The sequence below is a fragment of the Myodes glareolus genome, chromosome 10 (genome assembly GCF_982192425.1).
Source record: "Myodes glareolus chromosome 10, mMyoGla1.1, whole genome shotgun sequence".
NCBI classification, from domain to species: domain Eukaryota; kingdom Metazoa; phylum Chordata; class Mammalia; order Rodentia; family Cricetidae; genus Myodes; species Myodes glareolus.
In genome coordinates, this window is record NC_142035.1 from 48,473,961 (window position 1) to 48,491,536 (window position 17,576).

General features: G+C 45.1%; 1 protein-coding gene across 1 annotated transcript; it reads left to right on the forward strand.

The window, feature by feature from the left end:
- Positions 1–8,889: 8,889 nt before the first annotated feature.
- On the forward strand, positions 8,890–17,225 carry Snrpb (small nuclear ribonucleoprotein polypeptides B and B1). The gene is made up of 7 exons (XM_048459804.3): positions 8,890–9,049; positions 10,775–10,926; positions 12,624–12,735; positions 14,712–14,864; positions 15,713–15,851; positions 16,160–16,285; positions 16,930–17,225. Exons 1-7 carry the CDS (start codon positions 9,047–9,049, stop codon positions 16,938–16,940), a joined length of 696 nt encoding a protein of 231 aa, XP_048315761.1. The 5' UTR covers positions 8,890–9,046; the 3' UTR covers positions 16,941–17,225.
- Positions 17,226–17,576: the final 351 nt, after the last annotated feature.

Consider the following 17,576-nt stretch of genomic DNA (forward strand, 5'->3'; position numbering starts at 1 on the left):
TCAGGCACTCATTTCTCTGCATCACTGAAAAGAGATAAAGGTTGAAATAGAGAGAAAAGGCACTTAAACGACTTTGGAAGCTGTGTGGGTCGGTTCCATCTTCTTTCTCCATCTGGTCCATTCAGGACTGACTTGCTGACAGTAATCCAGAGTGCAAATGTCTTTTTTGTGGCCTGATGATTCAAAACTGTTGTGTGTGTTTAGGGAGGGATGTGTATGCATGTGTGCATGCAGTTAGTGTGTGTGCTGTATAAACATGCTTGTAAGCACCTGTTCATGGTGTACTGCTCTCTCTCTCTCTCTCTCTACCTTATCTTTTTGAGACAGGCTCTCTCACTGAACCTGGACTTGGCTGGCAGCCAGTAAGAGATCCCCCTACCTCTGTCCTCATTGACTTTTATATGGGTGTGGAGGATTTGAATTCAGGTCCCTTGCTCACATAGCCAGTGTTCTTATGTAGGGAGAAATCTCTCCAGCCCAACACTCCAAAATTACTGTTGAGAATATTAGGGTCGAAGATCAGGCTCTGGCAATCCCAGTAAGCTAAGTGTGGTTATGCATGCCCAGTACACCAGTTACAGAGACGCTATTACTGAAAAGCTGAGACATACCTATTCAATGTGGTCACATTGGAAAGAGGAGCAAAAAAAAAGGTCCAGTGAACCCCTAAATCTATCTTTGGGACACTAACATAACATTTAGGTATAAATAGAGGGCTAGAGATGTCCAGAGCCAACTGATCCAGGTGTAGTCCGGCTCACCACTGACCCCTTGTTGTTTCAACTTTGTTCTGTCCCATGTAGTGGTCTGAGGAGTGGTTGGAATTGTGTCAATCTCCTGATGGAGAGGAGGTAAGGTCCTCCTTCAGCTGGCACTCGGTTTTAGCTTTTCCCCCTTCAAGCATGAGATTCCTGGGGAGGAATTAATTCTCTGGAGAGCATTGTTTCATTAGTCTGAGAATACACGTGGCTCCCTTTAAAGTCTCTCTTTCTCTGACCAGAATCGTTAGTTACACCACGTCGAGTTTTGCTATTTATTTTGGATGATTTCAGCATGAATTAATTGTAAGTTCTTGAGTTCACACAGTTGCAAGTAAGGAAAAAATAATCCCACTCGAGAGGAGCAAACCAAAAATGAGCTACCACGAAGACATACCTTTCATCCTTCCAGGACACTTCCTTCGCCCTCCCCACCCCCCTTAACACGAAGCTTTAGCTAATTAATATTTGACTTATGCTGACTGCAAATCCAACTTGATGGAAATAAACATTGCCATGGTAAGTAATCCTACTGGAGGGGGTCTCCTCTCTGGTGTGCCACCAGAGCTAAGGACAATGAGTTCTATACTAGCTCCTTTCATTGTGTGATCAGAGGAAGCCAAATGCCCAAAAAGAGAAACCATGACAACAGCGGGGCATCAGCCGAATGTTTCAGGGTGTCACAAAACCCTTTATCAACTGAAGCTTCTTGCGTTGTCTTGTTAGTTTATCTCTCCAATTAAAAGTGTATATATATAATTAGCCGTGGGTGTCTGCTTACTAAACATCCACTCACAGAACCTTGTAAAGCAGCACAGCGGAGGGATCCTGTTGCATGCCGGTAACACTGTCCCCGGACAACACGATCTGGTGCTATCGTGAGGTTGTTGCTCTGCATCTGCTAACCCACACCAGAGCTCATCACTGGATGCTTTGGGGTGTGTCAGAGGGGAGAGAGAGGCCAGGGAAACCTGGGTGAAAGCAGCATGCACTCACATATTTTGGGGTGTGAAGGATGAACAGGTTCTGAGGCTTGTTGGAGTAGTGTTGGTCTCTTAGTCTTTCTCGATTGGCCCTGAAGGTGGGGCACAAGAATCCTGGTAGAGACTTGTAGGGTGGTCACTGCCATTTCAGGCTCTTAGAACGTTAAACTCACACCAAGAATCTGAACCTGGGAATCATACAAAGTTCCCAAACTAGGAGACAGACGTCACCTGATAAAAGCCAAGCAAACCAAGAGGCAAAGTTTACAAAACTCACAATGAAACTCATGACCAGGTGACGAGTATGGATCATGTTTGTTACTTATTTTTACTTCTTGTGTATAGGAGTTTGCCTGCCTGTGAAGCCATACGCATGCACTCGCTGTGCCTTTAGAGGCCAGAAGAGGGCATCATATGCCCCGGCGCTAGAGTTGCAGCCGGTTGTGAGCTGCCATATGGGAATTGAACCTGAGTCCTCTGGAAGAGCAACCAGTGCTCCAAACTGCTGGAACATCTCTCCAACCCTGAGATCATGGCTTTCATATGTCTGCTCTTTCCCTCCCTCACCGTTCTCAGAGACAGGGAGAGAAAAGAGAGCCAGAGGCTGTGCTATTTCTGTCCACAGGGGATAGAGACAGTTCATAACTGGAATTCGCCTCAAGGGAAATGTGTTCTCTTGAGAGGAATTGACTCGAATCAGGCATGGGTCTTTTTTTCTTTTTATTTTTCTTTTTTTCTTTTTCTCTTCTTCTTCTTCTTCTTCTTCTTCTTCTTCTTCTTCTTCTTCTTCTTCTTCTTCTTCTTCTTCCTCCTCCTCCTCTTCTTCTTTTAATCGAGACAGGGTTTCTCTGTAGTTTTGGAGCCTGTCCTGGCTCTTGTAGAGCAGACTCACCTTGAACTCACAGAGATCTGCCTGCTTCTGTCTCTCAAGTGCTGGGTTCAAAGGTGTGTGCCACCACCACCCAGCTTCAGACAGGGGCCTTATTCTTATTAGTCTCCACCATGTGTGGACCATAAACAAGCTACTGAAGATTTTTCTCTCTTGGTCTTCAGCTGTTGTATGGATGCCATTCTGTCATGACTTCTATAAGGGTCCTTTAGAGATTGAGATGCTGCGGCCATAACTGTGATATCCCCATCATGGTTTTGTATTATTTGTCCCCAAAGGTTCATGTGTTGGAAATGTGATTCCTGATATAAGAGAATCGTGAGATGGTGAAGTGGTTACGAGGTAGGGTTTTACGGGAGAGTGTAAGGCCATGGAGGCCATGTCTGAAGGGACTAGATCAGCTGCTATGGGGCAGGTTATTGTAAAGTCAGACCACGCCACATGCTTGACCTCTTCCCCATACGCTGCTCTTCTGCATGTGGTGTTATGTTAGCACCACAAGAAAGCACCTACCTAACATGAAGTGGGCCAAGACAATTCCCAACCTAAAGTTAGGAGGTAGACGCTTTATTGGAATCCCTGACCATTGTCATTGTGTTCACAGTTCTGCTTTCTACAGTGTGTCTGGGTCCATCCTGTGAGTGCACAGGCAAGCTTCTTTTCCTATTTCTCTCTAACCATGGTTTTAGGAGAGGAATGGCTTTTAGAGTTTCACCTCACAGAGTAGCACTAGACCAAGCTGTGTGTATTATCACCGGTAACCAATAATTTGGATATAACCTGGTGCCGTTGTAGATGGAACTAGGGTAGATGTCCTAAGCAGGGACAATTAAACAGCTCTAAGTTTCCTAGCCACTCTGTCATGAGACAGACCCTTCACTGATTTGTCTTTTGGCATTCTGAATTCTGCTTACGCTCAGTTCCTATAGCTCTCATCCTTATGAGGCACGCTCACTTGGAATGCTGGGATGGCAGGGCCTTCACAGACACCGCTGAAGCGAGTAAAGCCTGTCTGTGGACTAGGCCAGCTTCAGAGGACAGATGTATCTGAGTAAATGACACTGAGAGGCCCTGGTACAGTCACATCTGGATTTTATACAGAAATAGGTGTCTCAAGGTTAGGTGAAGACCTCCATCGAGAAATAGTCTTAGAGATCTCCTTGAAGAACCAGGTTGTACTGGGACGTGTTAGGATTCCGGGGAGTAAGGGGAGAGAGAGCTTGTAAAATTATATCATAGAATTAAGAAAAGTCAGAGGATCTTGGTTACCACGGGGATCTAGAGGTATCTGGGAGTGGCTTCCACCTGGATGCCACCTCAAGAGGGCACAGATTTTCAAGAGACTTGAAGAAAGAAGTGCTTTAAGCTTCTGGCTGTGGAGTCTTATCTCTGGGCTGATTAATGACAGGGACAGGGACAGGGACATGCTTGTAATGTCATAGAAATAATATGCCTTCCCAGTGCGGAGTCACTCCGCACAGAGACCGGTGAAGGAAAAGCAATAACGGTGTTTGTCCTGCTCAGGCTGTAGTGCTAAGAGAGGAGTCAGCCTTGACTAGAAGATTTACCACCTTATGTGCACATCAGGCCTGTGCATTCCACATGTGCTGTCAGCCTTCAATCTCCTTTTCCGGACCCGGCCTCAGGTTACACGCTGAACAACTTAACCAGACAGGAGACGGCAAGTTTGGCCACTTGGGCAGACAGGAGATTTACACAGCAAAGTCAGTGCTAGGGTTACTTCTTAAGTACACCAGTGCTGTTCTTTACAAATAGGGGTCAACTTGCCCATTGGACAGGATTATACTTTTCTCAATAGGACTGGAGGCTTTATGGCAGGCCAAGACTTAACATTGATGGTAACCCTGCACTACCCCCTTGAGTTGCCTGTTAGAGGCATGTTCTTTGGGAATGGACCCAGTGGCTGGTGAGTCTTGTGAACAAACATTTATATTGCAATATCGTAAAATTCACTCCAGCAGGCCTGGTTAGGACACTACTTACTGCTGGGGTGTTTTGGAGGCAGGTCCCTTAGCTAAATTCCACTTGTGTGAATCTATTAAAACATCCTCTAGCATTAATTCTATTAGTTTGGGTTTCTTCTACATCAGTAGCTTGACTCTAGTTGGGCACAGACTACAAGGACTAAACAGTTCCTACATGGGTAGTGTGATAGAAACGGCTAAGGATTTTCCATATGGAAAGAATAGATTCTTTTCTGGACTTCACACTCCCTTTTATGGCTATGAAGCCTTCATATAAAGTTTGTTGAGTGTCCTAAGAGGTGTGTTGAGGATGAGGGAGGGTGGGATTGAGAACAGCGGCAGCCTGAAACAGAAGCCAAGCTGTCTGTTGGGCAGTCAGGAGAATCTTCTCTCTAGATGGCTGACTGGGTATAGGTTACAGTGGAAACATGGGCAGAATCTGTGTCCCATATGAAGTCTCATTCTTGCCTCTAGCTGGGAAACCCCAGTGAGGGCAATTAATTCATATTTTTTAGATTGATGTGTGATGTGGGATTCCCCTCTGTATGCTGTGACTATCATTGATTAATAAAGAAAGCTGCTTTGGACCTATAGCAGGGCAGAGCAGAGGTAGGCAGGGAAAACTAAACTGAATGCTGGGAGAATGAAGGAGGTGTCAGGAGATGGCATGTAGCTGCCGCTGGGAACAGACTAGCCAGACTTTTACCCGGTAAGCCATAGCCATGTGATACACAGATTAATAGGAATGGGTTAAATTAAGATATAAAAGCTAGCCAATTAGATGCTAGAGCTAATAGGCCAAGCAGTGATTTAATTAACACAGTTTCTGAGTAGTTAATTTCTGGAGTCTGGGAAGCCAGGAACAAACAAGCGACCTCATATAACAGATGTGGAATACTTCAAATGGTCCAGCTCCATGACCTCTGTGTCCTGACACCAAAAAAACTATCCCCATCTGTGAACCAGGTGGCTTCATGTTGGGAGAGTGGGGAATCCTATAAATGTGGTGGAACACCATAGATAATGTCCATGTCTCTACATGAGAATTCTGCAGACAGACCCCAGGACTATGATCTGGCAGTAAGGTGACAGAGAGACCCCAGGGCTCTGATCTGGCAGTAAGGTGTTGGGACTTCATTTAGAGAGGTTAAAGCTCCAGTGTTCCTAAGAAAAAAGTGGTGGTGTCTGATTCTGTTAGCTGGGACTCCAATAGGAAGCCCTTGAGTTTAAATGACCTAGTAAGGCATTTAAACTGTCATACCAACCAAGACAGCCAGAGGCGCTGGTGGACAGAGGCAAAGAGGAGGAGAAGCCCCATGCCACGAGGTCTAAAGGATTTGGAGAGAGAAACCACTGGACCCTGAAGCCTGGAGTAAATCTCAGTGTCTTCCTGGTTCATGCAGCAGTGGTTTCCACTTCTCTCGGCTCCAGATCGCTGCAGCTGTCTGGTATTGTGCTCCCGAAAGAGGAGAAACCAAGTGGCACACAGCAGGAGAGCAGGGAGCCAGGAGTCTAGTTACAGAAACCTAGCTCACTAAGGGCCAATGTTCTAGAAACCTCCCCGACTTGCTTTATGACCGTTTGGTAACCCCTAAACATTTTTGAGACTTTCTGTAACACCCTTTCCCTTTGCACCCGTTACCCGGTTGGGCCAGGGTGTAAGACAGAGTTCTCACCCATGGTGTCTCATCATGGCAACAGAAAAGTAACTAGTATGACCACTGACCCCCCTCCCCAGCCTTCTCCCCATCTCACAGTGTCCACTGCCCCCTCCATCTAACAGTGTCCACTGACCCCTCCCCAGCCTTCTCTCTTTTCATACATTTTTTAAAATTAGTTTCTTTCTAGAAGAGTTGGTAAATGACTCTTGGCAAACTGAGAGACTCTCGCTGCTAATCACTACCATTCATTACTAAGGGTCCTATTATCCTTTTATATGTCCTTCAGATATGCATAAAGTATACAAGTGATTAACTCCGTATTCTCATTTTGTATATAGACCTGTGTCTTGCTCGTGTATTTTGATACGGAAATTGAGAGAACAGCTAAATATGGATTGCTCTTTAATTAAAGAGAAGTTCTAGACAGGTTGAAACATGGGAGTGTATAATTCTTAACCAAGAAACAAACTAAATGAAACCCCCTAATTTCTAGAGTATCATCTACTAGTATTCTTGAAAGGGTAAAGCATCTTTGATTTGAGTGTTGGGGCACATCTAAGGACTGGCAAGGTCTGCGCAGCCTGGTTGTAACAGGTTACACTCTGGTACACACTCATGCAGACCACAGTCCAACTCCCAAGTCACCCTGCTTCCTAGCTATAACACCGTTGGCTCAGCAGGATGCTCATCTAGTAGTCACGGCTCGTATCCTTTCCCCACTTTCTACTTCTTTGGGAATTTTAGTGCCACTTAAAGGAGACATTGTTGTTCTTTTATAAGCTAGGGTAAAGTAGAGGGCTGAACTTTAAGTCTAGTAAGCAGTCACTAGTAGAGGCTTACTTGATTTTTGAGGGGTGTGTGTGTTGCTTTGTTTGTCTTGTTTTGAGACAGGTGCCTGTGTGACCCAGGCTGGTTTCCAGCTCTATGTGTACCCGCCTCAATGTCTGAGTGCTAGGATTACAGGCATGTTACCATGCCCCGTTTATGTGGCACTGGAGACTGAATCTGGAGCTTCATGTGTGCTACACAAGTATTCTACCAAACGTGATATATTCCTAGCACCAGTGCTTGTTTGCTTAACAAAACTTTTGAAATGGGGAAGTAGTTTGGAGGAAGAGTAAGTAATAAGGCCAAGAATTCAGTTAAATTTAGTATATCTGCTGGGCAGCAATTAACCAAGTGGTTTTATATAAAAGACCAAAAGTTAGAAAAAAAAAAACCAAAAAACAAAAACAAGGTTAGAGGAAGAAATCAGAAAGTCCTGGGCATGTAGGCAATAATTAAAAGTCCTGGAGCTGGATGAGACTTATTCATTCAACAAACATTTATTGAGCCCCTTATGCCAAGCAGTGATCTAAGTAATAAACGCTATACTGTTTATTACATTCTAATGGGGTAATACAATAACTTAAATATATATATTAATCATCTCTTAGCTCAGTTTCAGTTATTTTTGGTCTATCAGTCTGAAAATATTAAATGGAAAATTCCAGAAATAAGCAATTAATGCTCTAAGTCATGCACCATTCCGAGTAGCATGAGGAAATACCATGTTTTTGCCTTAACCACAAATCGTCCCTTTGTGTAGGTGTCCACACTGTGTATGCTACCCACTCAGTAGTCATAAAGATCATCAGGTTAGCCGACCTGCATCACAGTGCTTGTGTTCCGGAAGTCCTTGTTTTGCTTAGTCCTAAAGCACTTGATTAACGATGTTGGCAATCACGGGTACCAAAATATGCCTTCTTTAAGTGAAGGAGTAAACTTTGGCAATCACAGGTACCAAAATATGCCTTCTTTGAGTGAAAGAGTAAAAGTTTACCATTAAGACATACGTAGAAAAAATATAGCATATATAGTTTTGGTACTGTAACTTAAGGGAACTAAGGTTTAGCATGTCAGGTAGTAATCAATATTAAAGAGAAAAAGCAAGCAAAAATGTAGGCGTGAGGTGCCCGGGAAGGTTGCAATTTATTTTATTATTACAATTGTTTTTAACGTAAGAAAGGATGGTCAGGGAAGTCCTCACCAGACTAGTGTTCTTGCAGTCTAAACCATGAAGGTAAGGGCGTGACATGAACATACTCTTGGGGGTCTAGCGCTTCTGACGAGACAAAAGCAAACGCAAAGCTGCAGAGGAAGAACATTCCAAGCCTTAAGGGAAAAGCAAGAACAGTGGCTTCCTGGAGTGAGTTCAGGAGAGTCCTGGGGAGGAAACCGGGGTAGAAGGGGCGTTTCGGGGTACCGGCTTGTGAAACAAGCCACCCCAGTGGAGACTAAGCTGGGAAGGTGTACATCCAATGAGGATCCAAGGCTTTCAAGGGCGGTCAGTTTGTTGTTTGAGACCAAATACCGAGGGTGCACGCCCGCACCGGCACTAAGGACGCTATAGGTAGGAGGATCGGAAGCTCAAGACCAGCTTGGGCGACGCGTGAGACCCTGCCCAAAACAAAACGAGAGGCGGAACTCAGTAAAATCAAAACGAAGGAAAACAAACAAACAAACAAACAACACCAAAACAAACAAACAAACAAAAAACCAAAACCCTTAACCAGCCGCAAGCTGACACCTCCTTTCCACGCCCTAATCTCCTCCCAGAGGCCGGAACTACCAAGCGGAGGCTGGACCGGAAGTAGCTTCACAAGCGGAGGCATTTTGTAGGCTGCATTTCCGTTAGCAGCGGCGGGAATATCGCTGCTGGCTGCCGACTGCCGACTAGGCCTCTGTGGAAACGAATCCGGCGGGAATCTGAGCCATCGGAGCCGCCACCATGGTGAGGAGGCACGGGCTGGCCGCAGGGCGCTCGGGGCTGCGGAGTGGGTCCGTGACTGACGGCGTCCGTGGGTTGGAGCCGCCCGTGACGGAGAAGGTCGGGGCCGAAGCCGCTTTCTCCGGGCACCAAAGGCCTAGGCCGGCGCCGCGGCCGGGCCCAAGTGGCGGGGAAGGCCGCCCTTGGGGTCACGGGCCGACCGCGCGGTGGTTACCGTCCCGCGGCCTCGGTAGCTGGGAACTTGTGCCGGGGCCATGAGTGCCCGGGCTCCTGGAGCAGATGCGAGCCTCCGGCCGACTAGCGGACACCGGGCCAGGCGGAGGATTAACGGAGGTCTCCGCCGGGAAGCGGAGTCCAGTGGCGGAGGGGGCGGGAGGGTGATTGCCCCCGGAGCTCGACTTTGCTCGGCGTGTTTTTATGTGGGGGTGTGTCAGGCACTGGGACAGCGCCCCGAAAAAAGTTATGTCTTCGGTGTGTTTCTGGCTCTGGGCAGGCCTAATGGAATTCACGGCGGTAGTTCGGCTTTCGACAAAAGGAACGACAGGGGGAGGGGCAGGGTCTCCTTCTCCAGTTCGTGGGTCCCCAGCAAGACTCCCGAGTGATTGGTTAGGAGCGCCCCGCTGCCCGGTGGGAGGAAGGCTTAGAAATGTGGAGAAGCGCGAGAGCGAAGAGGTAGATTGCAGGCTGGGTCAGGAACCTGGTCTTTGCACCTTCCTTATTCTGTTGGTAGCAAGACGTCGCTGAAAGATGTTTTCACAGGCTTAATGAACTTAAGTTGGGGTTAGAAAGGTCAGCCGGGGAAAGTGGCCGGTGCTTGAAATCTCAGTTTGTAATTTGTAATTTCTGTGCCTAAGTAGGCAGAGGCGCCTGATTTTTGAGGCCGGTTTTGGCTGCAGAGCAAACGTAACAAATACCTCGAATATCTCCAGAAACATTACTCTGGTTGTGAAGCTGAAGAAATCTGATGTAGCGAAGATAGGTTATCGTTTTGAGAGTTGACTGAGACAAGTCGTTACTTAACCTTCAGCTTGGGTCGTCTTATTTTATCAGTAAAAAGTGGGCCCAATTTTGAGGATTAATATAATCCCTTTCAAGGGCCTGGCTAAACGGGGAGTACTCAATAAAATATTATCTATTACCCGGAAAATGCACCTATGTACGCTGATCCTCGTGAACAGCTCTTTGAGATGATTGCTTAAGCAGAAGACATATTATCTGGGTTTTCATGTTAGGACTGGGTAATGCTCACAGGTTCGAACAGCAATTGCAGTTGGTGGTACGAAGAAGGGCACTTGAGGAGGCAGAAGTGTCATAATACCAGATAGACTTGTGGGAGTTTTAGTGCCTGTTGAATTCCAGTTCTTAGTTTAGATGGATTTAGATGTTCGTAGCACGACCATACACAGTGGTTGATGGCTTAATGTCTAGTCTGGATGGATTTGATTAGTTTGTGGACACTACACTCTCCTGAGACAGATACAACATAGTTAGAATCTGAGGACGATTGCCTATTTTAAGAGCAAAGAGAATAGCAAATTAATGGGCAGAAGTCAAGGTTGAAAGCTTGTGATAAGATTCCCAGAAAAAGACCTTGTTTGGAAGCTAGCTGAACATTGTTGAGAAAGCTGCACCTAGAACATTAGGCTATGGTGGAAGATTTGGGGGAGGGCAAGAAGTGTGTGAGTCCAGAAGAGCTGAGCCTCACTGAACCCTGCTTCCTTATTGCAGACTGTGGGTAAGAGCAGCAAGATGCTGCAGCACATTGACTACAGGATGAGGTGCATCCTGCAAGATGGCCGGATCTTCATCGGGACCTTCAAGGCTTTTGACAAGCATATGAACTTGATCCTCTGTGACTGTGATGAATTCAGGAAGATCAAGTAAGGAGAGGGCTGGCTGTTGGGAGGGCGAAGGAACTGGGGGTGGATGGATGGGTGGGTGGGCCAGGTGTGGGATGGCCATTCAGCTAGGTTTGCCTACCTGCTTGTGAAGGGAGACACTTCAGTGGGGACATTGGCTGCTAAGGAATCTCTTTCTTAACCCAGAAAACCTTGCTCTCTGATTCTAGCAGAGTGGAACTTGGTGAGGAGGGCGCTAGGCTTTTATTTCTCTGATTTTGCATGCCCCTGGGTACTGGGGTAAAGGGCTCTCATGTTCTCCCCACAGGTGTGTGAGGGGGGAGAGCTTGATTTTCTGGCCTCATTACCTATTTGTAAAGCTGTAGCCTAAAGGGCTCTCCTATTGCAGCCTGGTCTGAAACTGCTTTAAGAAGCCTCTGACCCTCTTCAGGGTAAGTGCTCTGCTCCCCATGTGGGTTTGGGGCCAGTCATTTTTGTTGGCATTTTCTTAAAAAAAAAAAATGGAGCTGTTTTCTCATTTGCTGCAATTCTGTAAGTTTATTAGCTGATTTCTTTCAGGACCATTAACCAGTGTGGTCTGTTTGAGTCCTGTTTTGTATATTGAAGACATCCTGAGGCTCAACAAGTGGTGTGACTTTGGTCATATGTGCACTCCTGACATGCAGCACGTACATCGTGTACTGACCGAATTCCCTTAAGTTCTTTTTGAGATTGTTTTCTTTTGTGGCCCAAGGTCAAGTATAGAATAAAAATGCAGAGACACCTGGGTGCCGGGTGCCTGTTAAGAGTGTGGAGCAGATCAGTGTGGAATTCCCATTTTAAAAATGAAACTGGTTTTCAGATTTAAAAACGGTTGGGAAATACTTTTTCAAATAAAATTAATGAGAAAAAAATTTAAGTACCTGCTTTTTTATCATAAAAAGCTAATATAAGCTTATTTAATATTTAATATCTAAGACAGTATGAGCTAAAATGGGGGGGAATCTAAGTTTGTTTTTTAGATTCAGGACATTATTTCTTTATTTTAAAGACTATGGCTTTGGCTCCCTGCTCTTGCAGTTCCTTTTTCTAGTTTACATTTTATTTCTTTCATCTTTTCCACTTGGTGGTGTTTGGGGTGGGTTCTTGTTTGAGGTCACCCATGTGAAATTTCTACGTGACTCTTGTAAAAGTACAGGCTTATTTAACAAGTAAGACAATATGAGCTAGAAGCGGGGGGATCCTTTCCCCTTTGTATGCTTAATTTCTCTTGCCTTTTCTTCCATCCCTTGATTGCTCATGTAGGGTGAAGGGTGGGTTGTAGCCTTGAGGTTGAATTGTTGCTGGTATGCTACTACGTGGATGTAGGGGTGGGTGGGATTCACTGTTAGGGATTGCTTAGCCTGCCTCTTGTCTATGAAATCTTAAGCTGAAGGCAGGGAACAAGGTAATATCAAAGAAAACCGGGAAAGGCATTTGCATCTTCTCCTGGACTGGACATACTTGCTGCTTGTCCTGTCTCCTTGTCTGTGCATCTTCTTGATTTAGTAGAAAGCAGCCCACCATCTTTCCATATGAGATCATTTAGCCTGGGATTCTGTCTAGAGGACCTGCTTAAAAAGTTTATATGCTGTTTGTCAAGGGGGTGTAATATAAAGCAAACCTTGGTGGTTCCTAGATAGGTAAACCTAAGTGTTTCCTACCTTCTAATACTTTTTCTTTTAAAAATTCAATTTTAGGCCAAAGAATGCCAAACAAGCAGAAAGGGAGGAGAAGCGAGTTCTCGGTCTGGTGTTGCTTCGAGGAGAGAACCTGGTCTCCATGACAGTAGAAGGACCTCCTCCCAAAGATGTAAGTCCCTCCTGAATACCTGTGGAAGGGAGGTCCTCATGGGAGCCAGGCCCTGTTAGGTACTCTGTCTGTGTACTCCTTTACAAGTAGTAAATGATTGGAGGGAGCTAGAATTTGTGACTTTGACCTTCTCCTCAGGGAAAGGCCATTTAGTCACTAAAATTAACAGGTCCATAGATTTATGTAATAACAGTGTAAAATGTAGGAATAGATTTATGTAATAACAGTGTAAAATGTAGGAAATAACAGTATTTATGTAATAACAGTGTAAAATGTAGGAAATAACAGTATTTATGTAATAACAGTGTAAGATGGAGGAAAGGGGTGGGAGAAACTAATTTAATCTCAAAAAGAAATAATTTAAGATAAATAGTAGCTCCTGCTGGGTTTGGTGGCACACACCTTTAATCCCAGCAGAGGCAAATGGATCTGAGTTCAGAGCTAGCCAGGGGTACATAGTAAGACCCTGTCTCAAGAAAACAAAAACAGCTCCAAATCTTAGAATTTATGAAGGCTTTGGTGGTTACAGAATAATAGTATTTGTTGTTAATCTGTGCATCAGGGACATCAATGGTTTTTTGTTTTGTTTTTTGCTAGTGTTTTATTTAGTCATTATAAGAATTTTAGTTTGCTGTGGAAAAATTATTCCCACCTTAGGGATGAAATAAAATAAGTTTAGTAGATTGCCTAAGATGTCACAACTAGTAAATGGCAAACCAGCCATTTGATCCCAGATGATCTTGGTTCTGCAAACACCAATGTATGTTTAAAAATAGAGCTGTCTAAAAAGAACCTAACTGAATTTGTTTTCTCTCTTTAGACTTTGTGAATCAGGAGAATATGCTTAACCTGTATTTGTATATATGTGTCTGTTTTAATTTTTACAGTGCTTGGTTTGTACCCAGGGTGTTATGTATGTTGGGCAATCATTCTGCCTCTAAGCTACTTCTTCAGCTCTCCTGTGTTTATTTTTATCCACACACATGCTTCTTTGTGACACATGTAAAAGCTTGTTCTGCCTTTCCAGTTTGTAAACATCTTTTAGTCACCCTCTTGATTTAAGTCCTGACTTAGAGATAGTTGCTCTAGTGAGTAGAGAGTAGTTTATCTCATTCCTTTCCTTATTTTGGACTCTACCGACTGTCTTATTTGTGAATATGTATCAGGGGTATTATTTGGCCACTGTCACTTAGCAAGGGAGAGTCAGAGAGGCAGTGGATCTCGTGTCTCTGTTGAAAGGTCAAGTGCTAGTTTATTTTCATGGGAATGAGTGTAGGTGACATGCTTCTCTAGACTTAAGTTATAGTCTCTTTACGGGATGATAGGTGGGTTCTTGGTCTTTCATGGAAGAATGGTGTGTGTGTGTGTATATATTTATGTTAGTGTATATAATTAGTGCTGATTAGATGCCTTATAAATCTGAGAGGCTCTTAGGCAGTGCTGCTCCAAGGTGTACTTAGAATTGTTTAGACCACCGAGCCTTTCACCATCTTTTTTGTACCAGACCCTTTTGGGCTACCAACCAGCTCCCAAATCACGACATAGAGACTTAATAGTTTTGAATGTTCAGCCTTTTAACTTAATTCATTTCTTTTCATCTATATTTTGCCTTGGGGCTTTTTAACCTTTTCTTACTTTCTGACTGTCTCTATTGCTGGCTGATGTCTCCCTGGCTTCTGGCCCTGTGCATGTCCCCCATCATTTTCCTCCTCTTGAGCCTAGAGTTCTATTATTCTCTCTGCCTGTTTGCCCCGCCTATCCTTTCTCTGCTTAGCTATTGATTTTTCAGCTCAAAGTTAGACCTATCACATACATTAGCTAGGCAAGGTGAAACATGTAACACATCTTTACATCCCTACATCGTCAAATACACCTTTACACAGTTAAAGTAATATTCTACAGCATAAACAAATGCAACACATCTTTGCCTAGTTAAAATAATATTCTACAACAGCATTTTTTTTTTTTCTTTTTAGACTGGTATTGCCAGAGTGCCACTTGCTGGAGCTGCTGGGGGGCCAGGTATCGGCAGAGCTGCTGGTAGAGGAATCCCGGCTGGTGTTCCCATGCCCCAGGCCCCGGCAGGACTTGCTGGGCCAGTCCGTGGGGTAGGAGGACCATCGCAGCAGGTGAGGCACTGGAAGAGGACTGCTGGTTTCTGGTCGCTAAAAGGATAGGGCAGAATCCATAGACATGAGTGACCAATCTCATGATGAGTCCGGGTTGTCAGGCTAACAGTGTTTGTGTGAAGAGGTGAACAGAAGATATTCCGGCCAACTGAACTGAGCAGTGTCCGGTGACGTTACGTGTACTTTCTCCTTCCATGTCGCCAGTCTTTTTTGGATAAGATCTTTCTCAAAAATATTTTATTTACTTACTTTTTTTTTTTAAAGATTTATTTATTTATTTATTATGTATACAACATTCTGCCTCCATGTATGCCTGTACACCAGAAGAGGGCGCCAGATCTCATTACAGATGGTTGTGAGCCACCATGTGGTTGCTGGGAATTGAACTCAGGACCTCTGGAAGAGCAGCCAGTGCTCTTAACCACTGAGCCATCTCTCCAGCCCATATTTACTTACTTTACACGTCAATCCCAGTTCCCCCTCCTCTCCTCCCACTTCTTCCCTTTTCCCCGACTCTACCCCATCTCCTGGGAATGTCTCCCCTGGGAAGTCAACTAAGTCTGTACTCAACTCCTTGTTGAGGTGGGATCAAGCCAGCGCCCCCTCCCCCCACCAAGTCTGAGCAAACATGTCACCAGTATTAACTAAAAGTGCAAGTGGTTTTTCCCAGGTTGGATTGGAAACACTTAATGTTAATGTCAGGCTAAGAGGCTAGAAATTAGGCATTTGGGCTTCCTGATAGCTGACTTTTACATGGGAAATCTGATGGCATGAGTTGTAACATTAGGAGACTTCAGGCTCAGTGTAATTGAGTTAGTGTTTTGTTTAATTCTTCTTTGTTATTTTAGGTGATGACTCCACAAGGAAGAGGCACTGTTGCGGCGGCTGCAGCTGCAGCCACAGCCAGTATTGCAGGAGCTCCAACTCAGTACCCACCTGGTCGTGGGGGTCCTCCTCCACCTATGGGCCGAGGGGCGCCTCCTCCAGGTGAGTATTTTCTCAGGAGACCAGTACTAATCGATCACAAATGCCTTAGCTGGATTCGTGATGACATAGATCCTTGACTGAAACTGATGATGAGTTTGCGTAGTTAAGCAGGATTACTCTGAGATCCAGCCTGGCTGACTGAGTTGGGAACTAGCTGGACAAGAGCAATTAGGAGCCCCACTCTGGCTCAAGGGACCCTTTGCTTTAGAGGCTGTGAGGATGGATTGATTGGGCTATTTGACTTGGTAGACAGCTTCATATGCTTTCCTTCCAGCTTTTAAGAAGTCTCTTGGGCTTTTTTTCTTTAGGTATGATGGGCCCTCCTCCTGGCATGAGGCCTCCTATGGGTCCCCCAATGGGGATCCCTCCTGGCCGAGGAACTCCAATGGGCATGCCTCCTCCTGGGATGCGACCTCCTCCTCCAGGGATGCGAGGTAAGTGCCTACAATAGTGGCTTTGGCTTCCTTTCCTAGAGTTTATTGAATTGGAAACTGAAGATTGACTTTAGACCAGATCTGGTTTTGAACCTCAAATTTAGGGAAGTGAGCTCTTGGAGGACGGCCGTGTCCAGAATGTAGAGAGGAGGGAGTAAGCATTAGCAGGTTGGCCTTGTCTCCTTAGTGGGACAGAAGTATATTCAGTGTCCAGTCCATCAGCCCTGGATGCAAGATGAGAGTCCCTGAGATCACAGTAGAGACTGTCCGATGCCCTTGACTATGTAATTAGAGAGTCTCTTTGCTGGGTATGGTGGCTCATGACTTTAATCCCAGCATTCCAGAGGCAGGTGGATTTCTGAGTTTGAGGACAGCCAGGTCTACACAGTGAGTCTCTTTGTCAAAACAAACAAAAGCCCAGAGAGCATCCTCACTACCAGCCCTGCGTTCTTTCTGTGAAGTCATGGTAGATCTTAAGATAAAAAATGATCAAATTTCATGACCATCTTATTTCTCTTTGATTTTGCTTTTGTGTTTTTTCTGGGCATAGCCCAATTAACCCATCCATGTCGTCACTTGCAGAGTATGGGAAGCTGGGGCTTGGGTTATAGATCAGGTTGTGACTAAACTTTCTCTTGCTTCAGGTCTGCTTTGATCTTCGCACAGCATTATGGCAGTAGTTTCACTGAGGTGTGGGTCCTAGTTCCCGGAGCTGAGTTACCACACGCCTCTTTGTTTGTATGCTGTTCATGGAGTCTCCCGGATCGTCTGGTTTCCCTTTCAGGGCCCCCCTCCCTGGGGAATTTGCCCTCCAAGGCTCTAGGCTCATCTTGGTTCTCCTCATCTCCTTGCCTGTTTCCCAAAAGGCTGTACATAGTCCTGTTTTTTTCCCGCTGTGACCCTTGAAGCTGGTTTATAATAAACTCTTAAGAGACTGTTATACATGCACGCGATATATCTGTTTGTCTTTAGAAGAGCCTTTGATTTGTTGAGTGCCTAATGGTTACCTTAGAAAAATTAACCCTACTCTTAGCTGCTTCCTGATATTTTACAAAACTGACCTACAATGAGGCTTTTTGTCCATCAGGTTTAAAGATGAGTTTGAGGAAATAATCATATGCTGTTGAGTGTTAAATACCCTGGGCTAGGCAGGTCTTTATGAAGCAAACACTAAAGGAGAGAACCTTGTGGGATGGGGTACTGCTAGAACATTGTCTCGGGGGTCACACATTCACAAACTGTCCCCTGACTTTTAAATGGACTTGCCATGATTTCTACTACCCACTTTGGA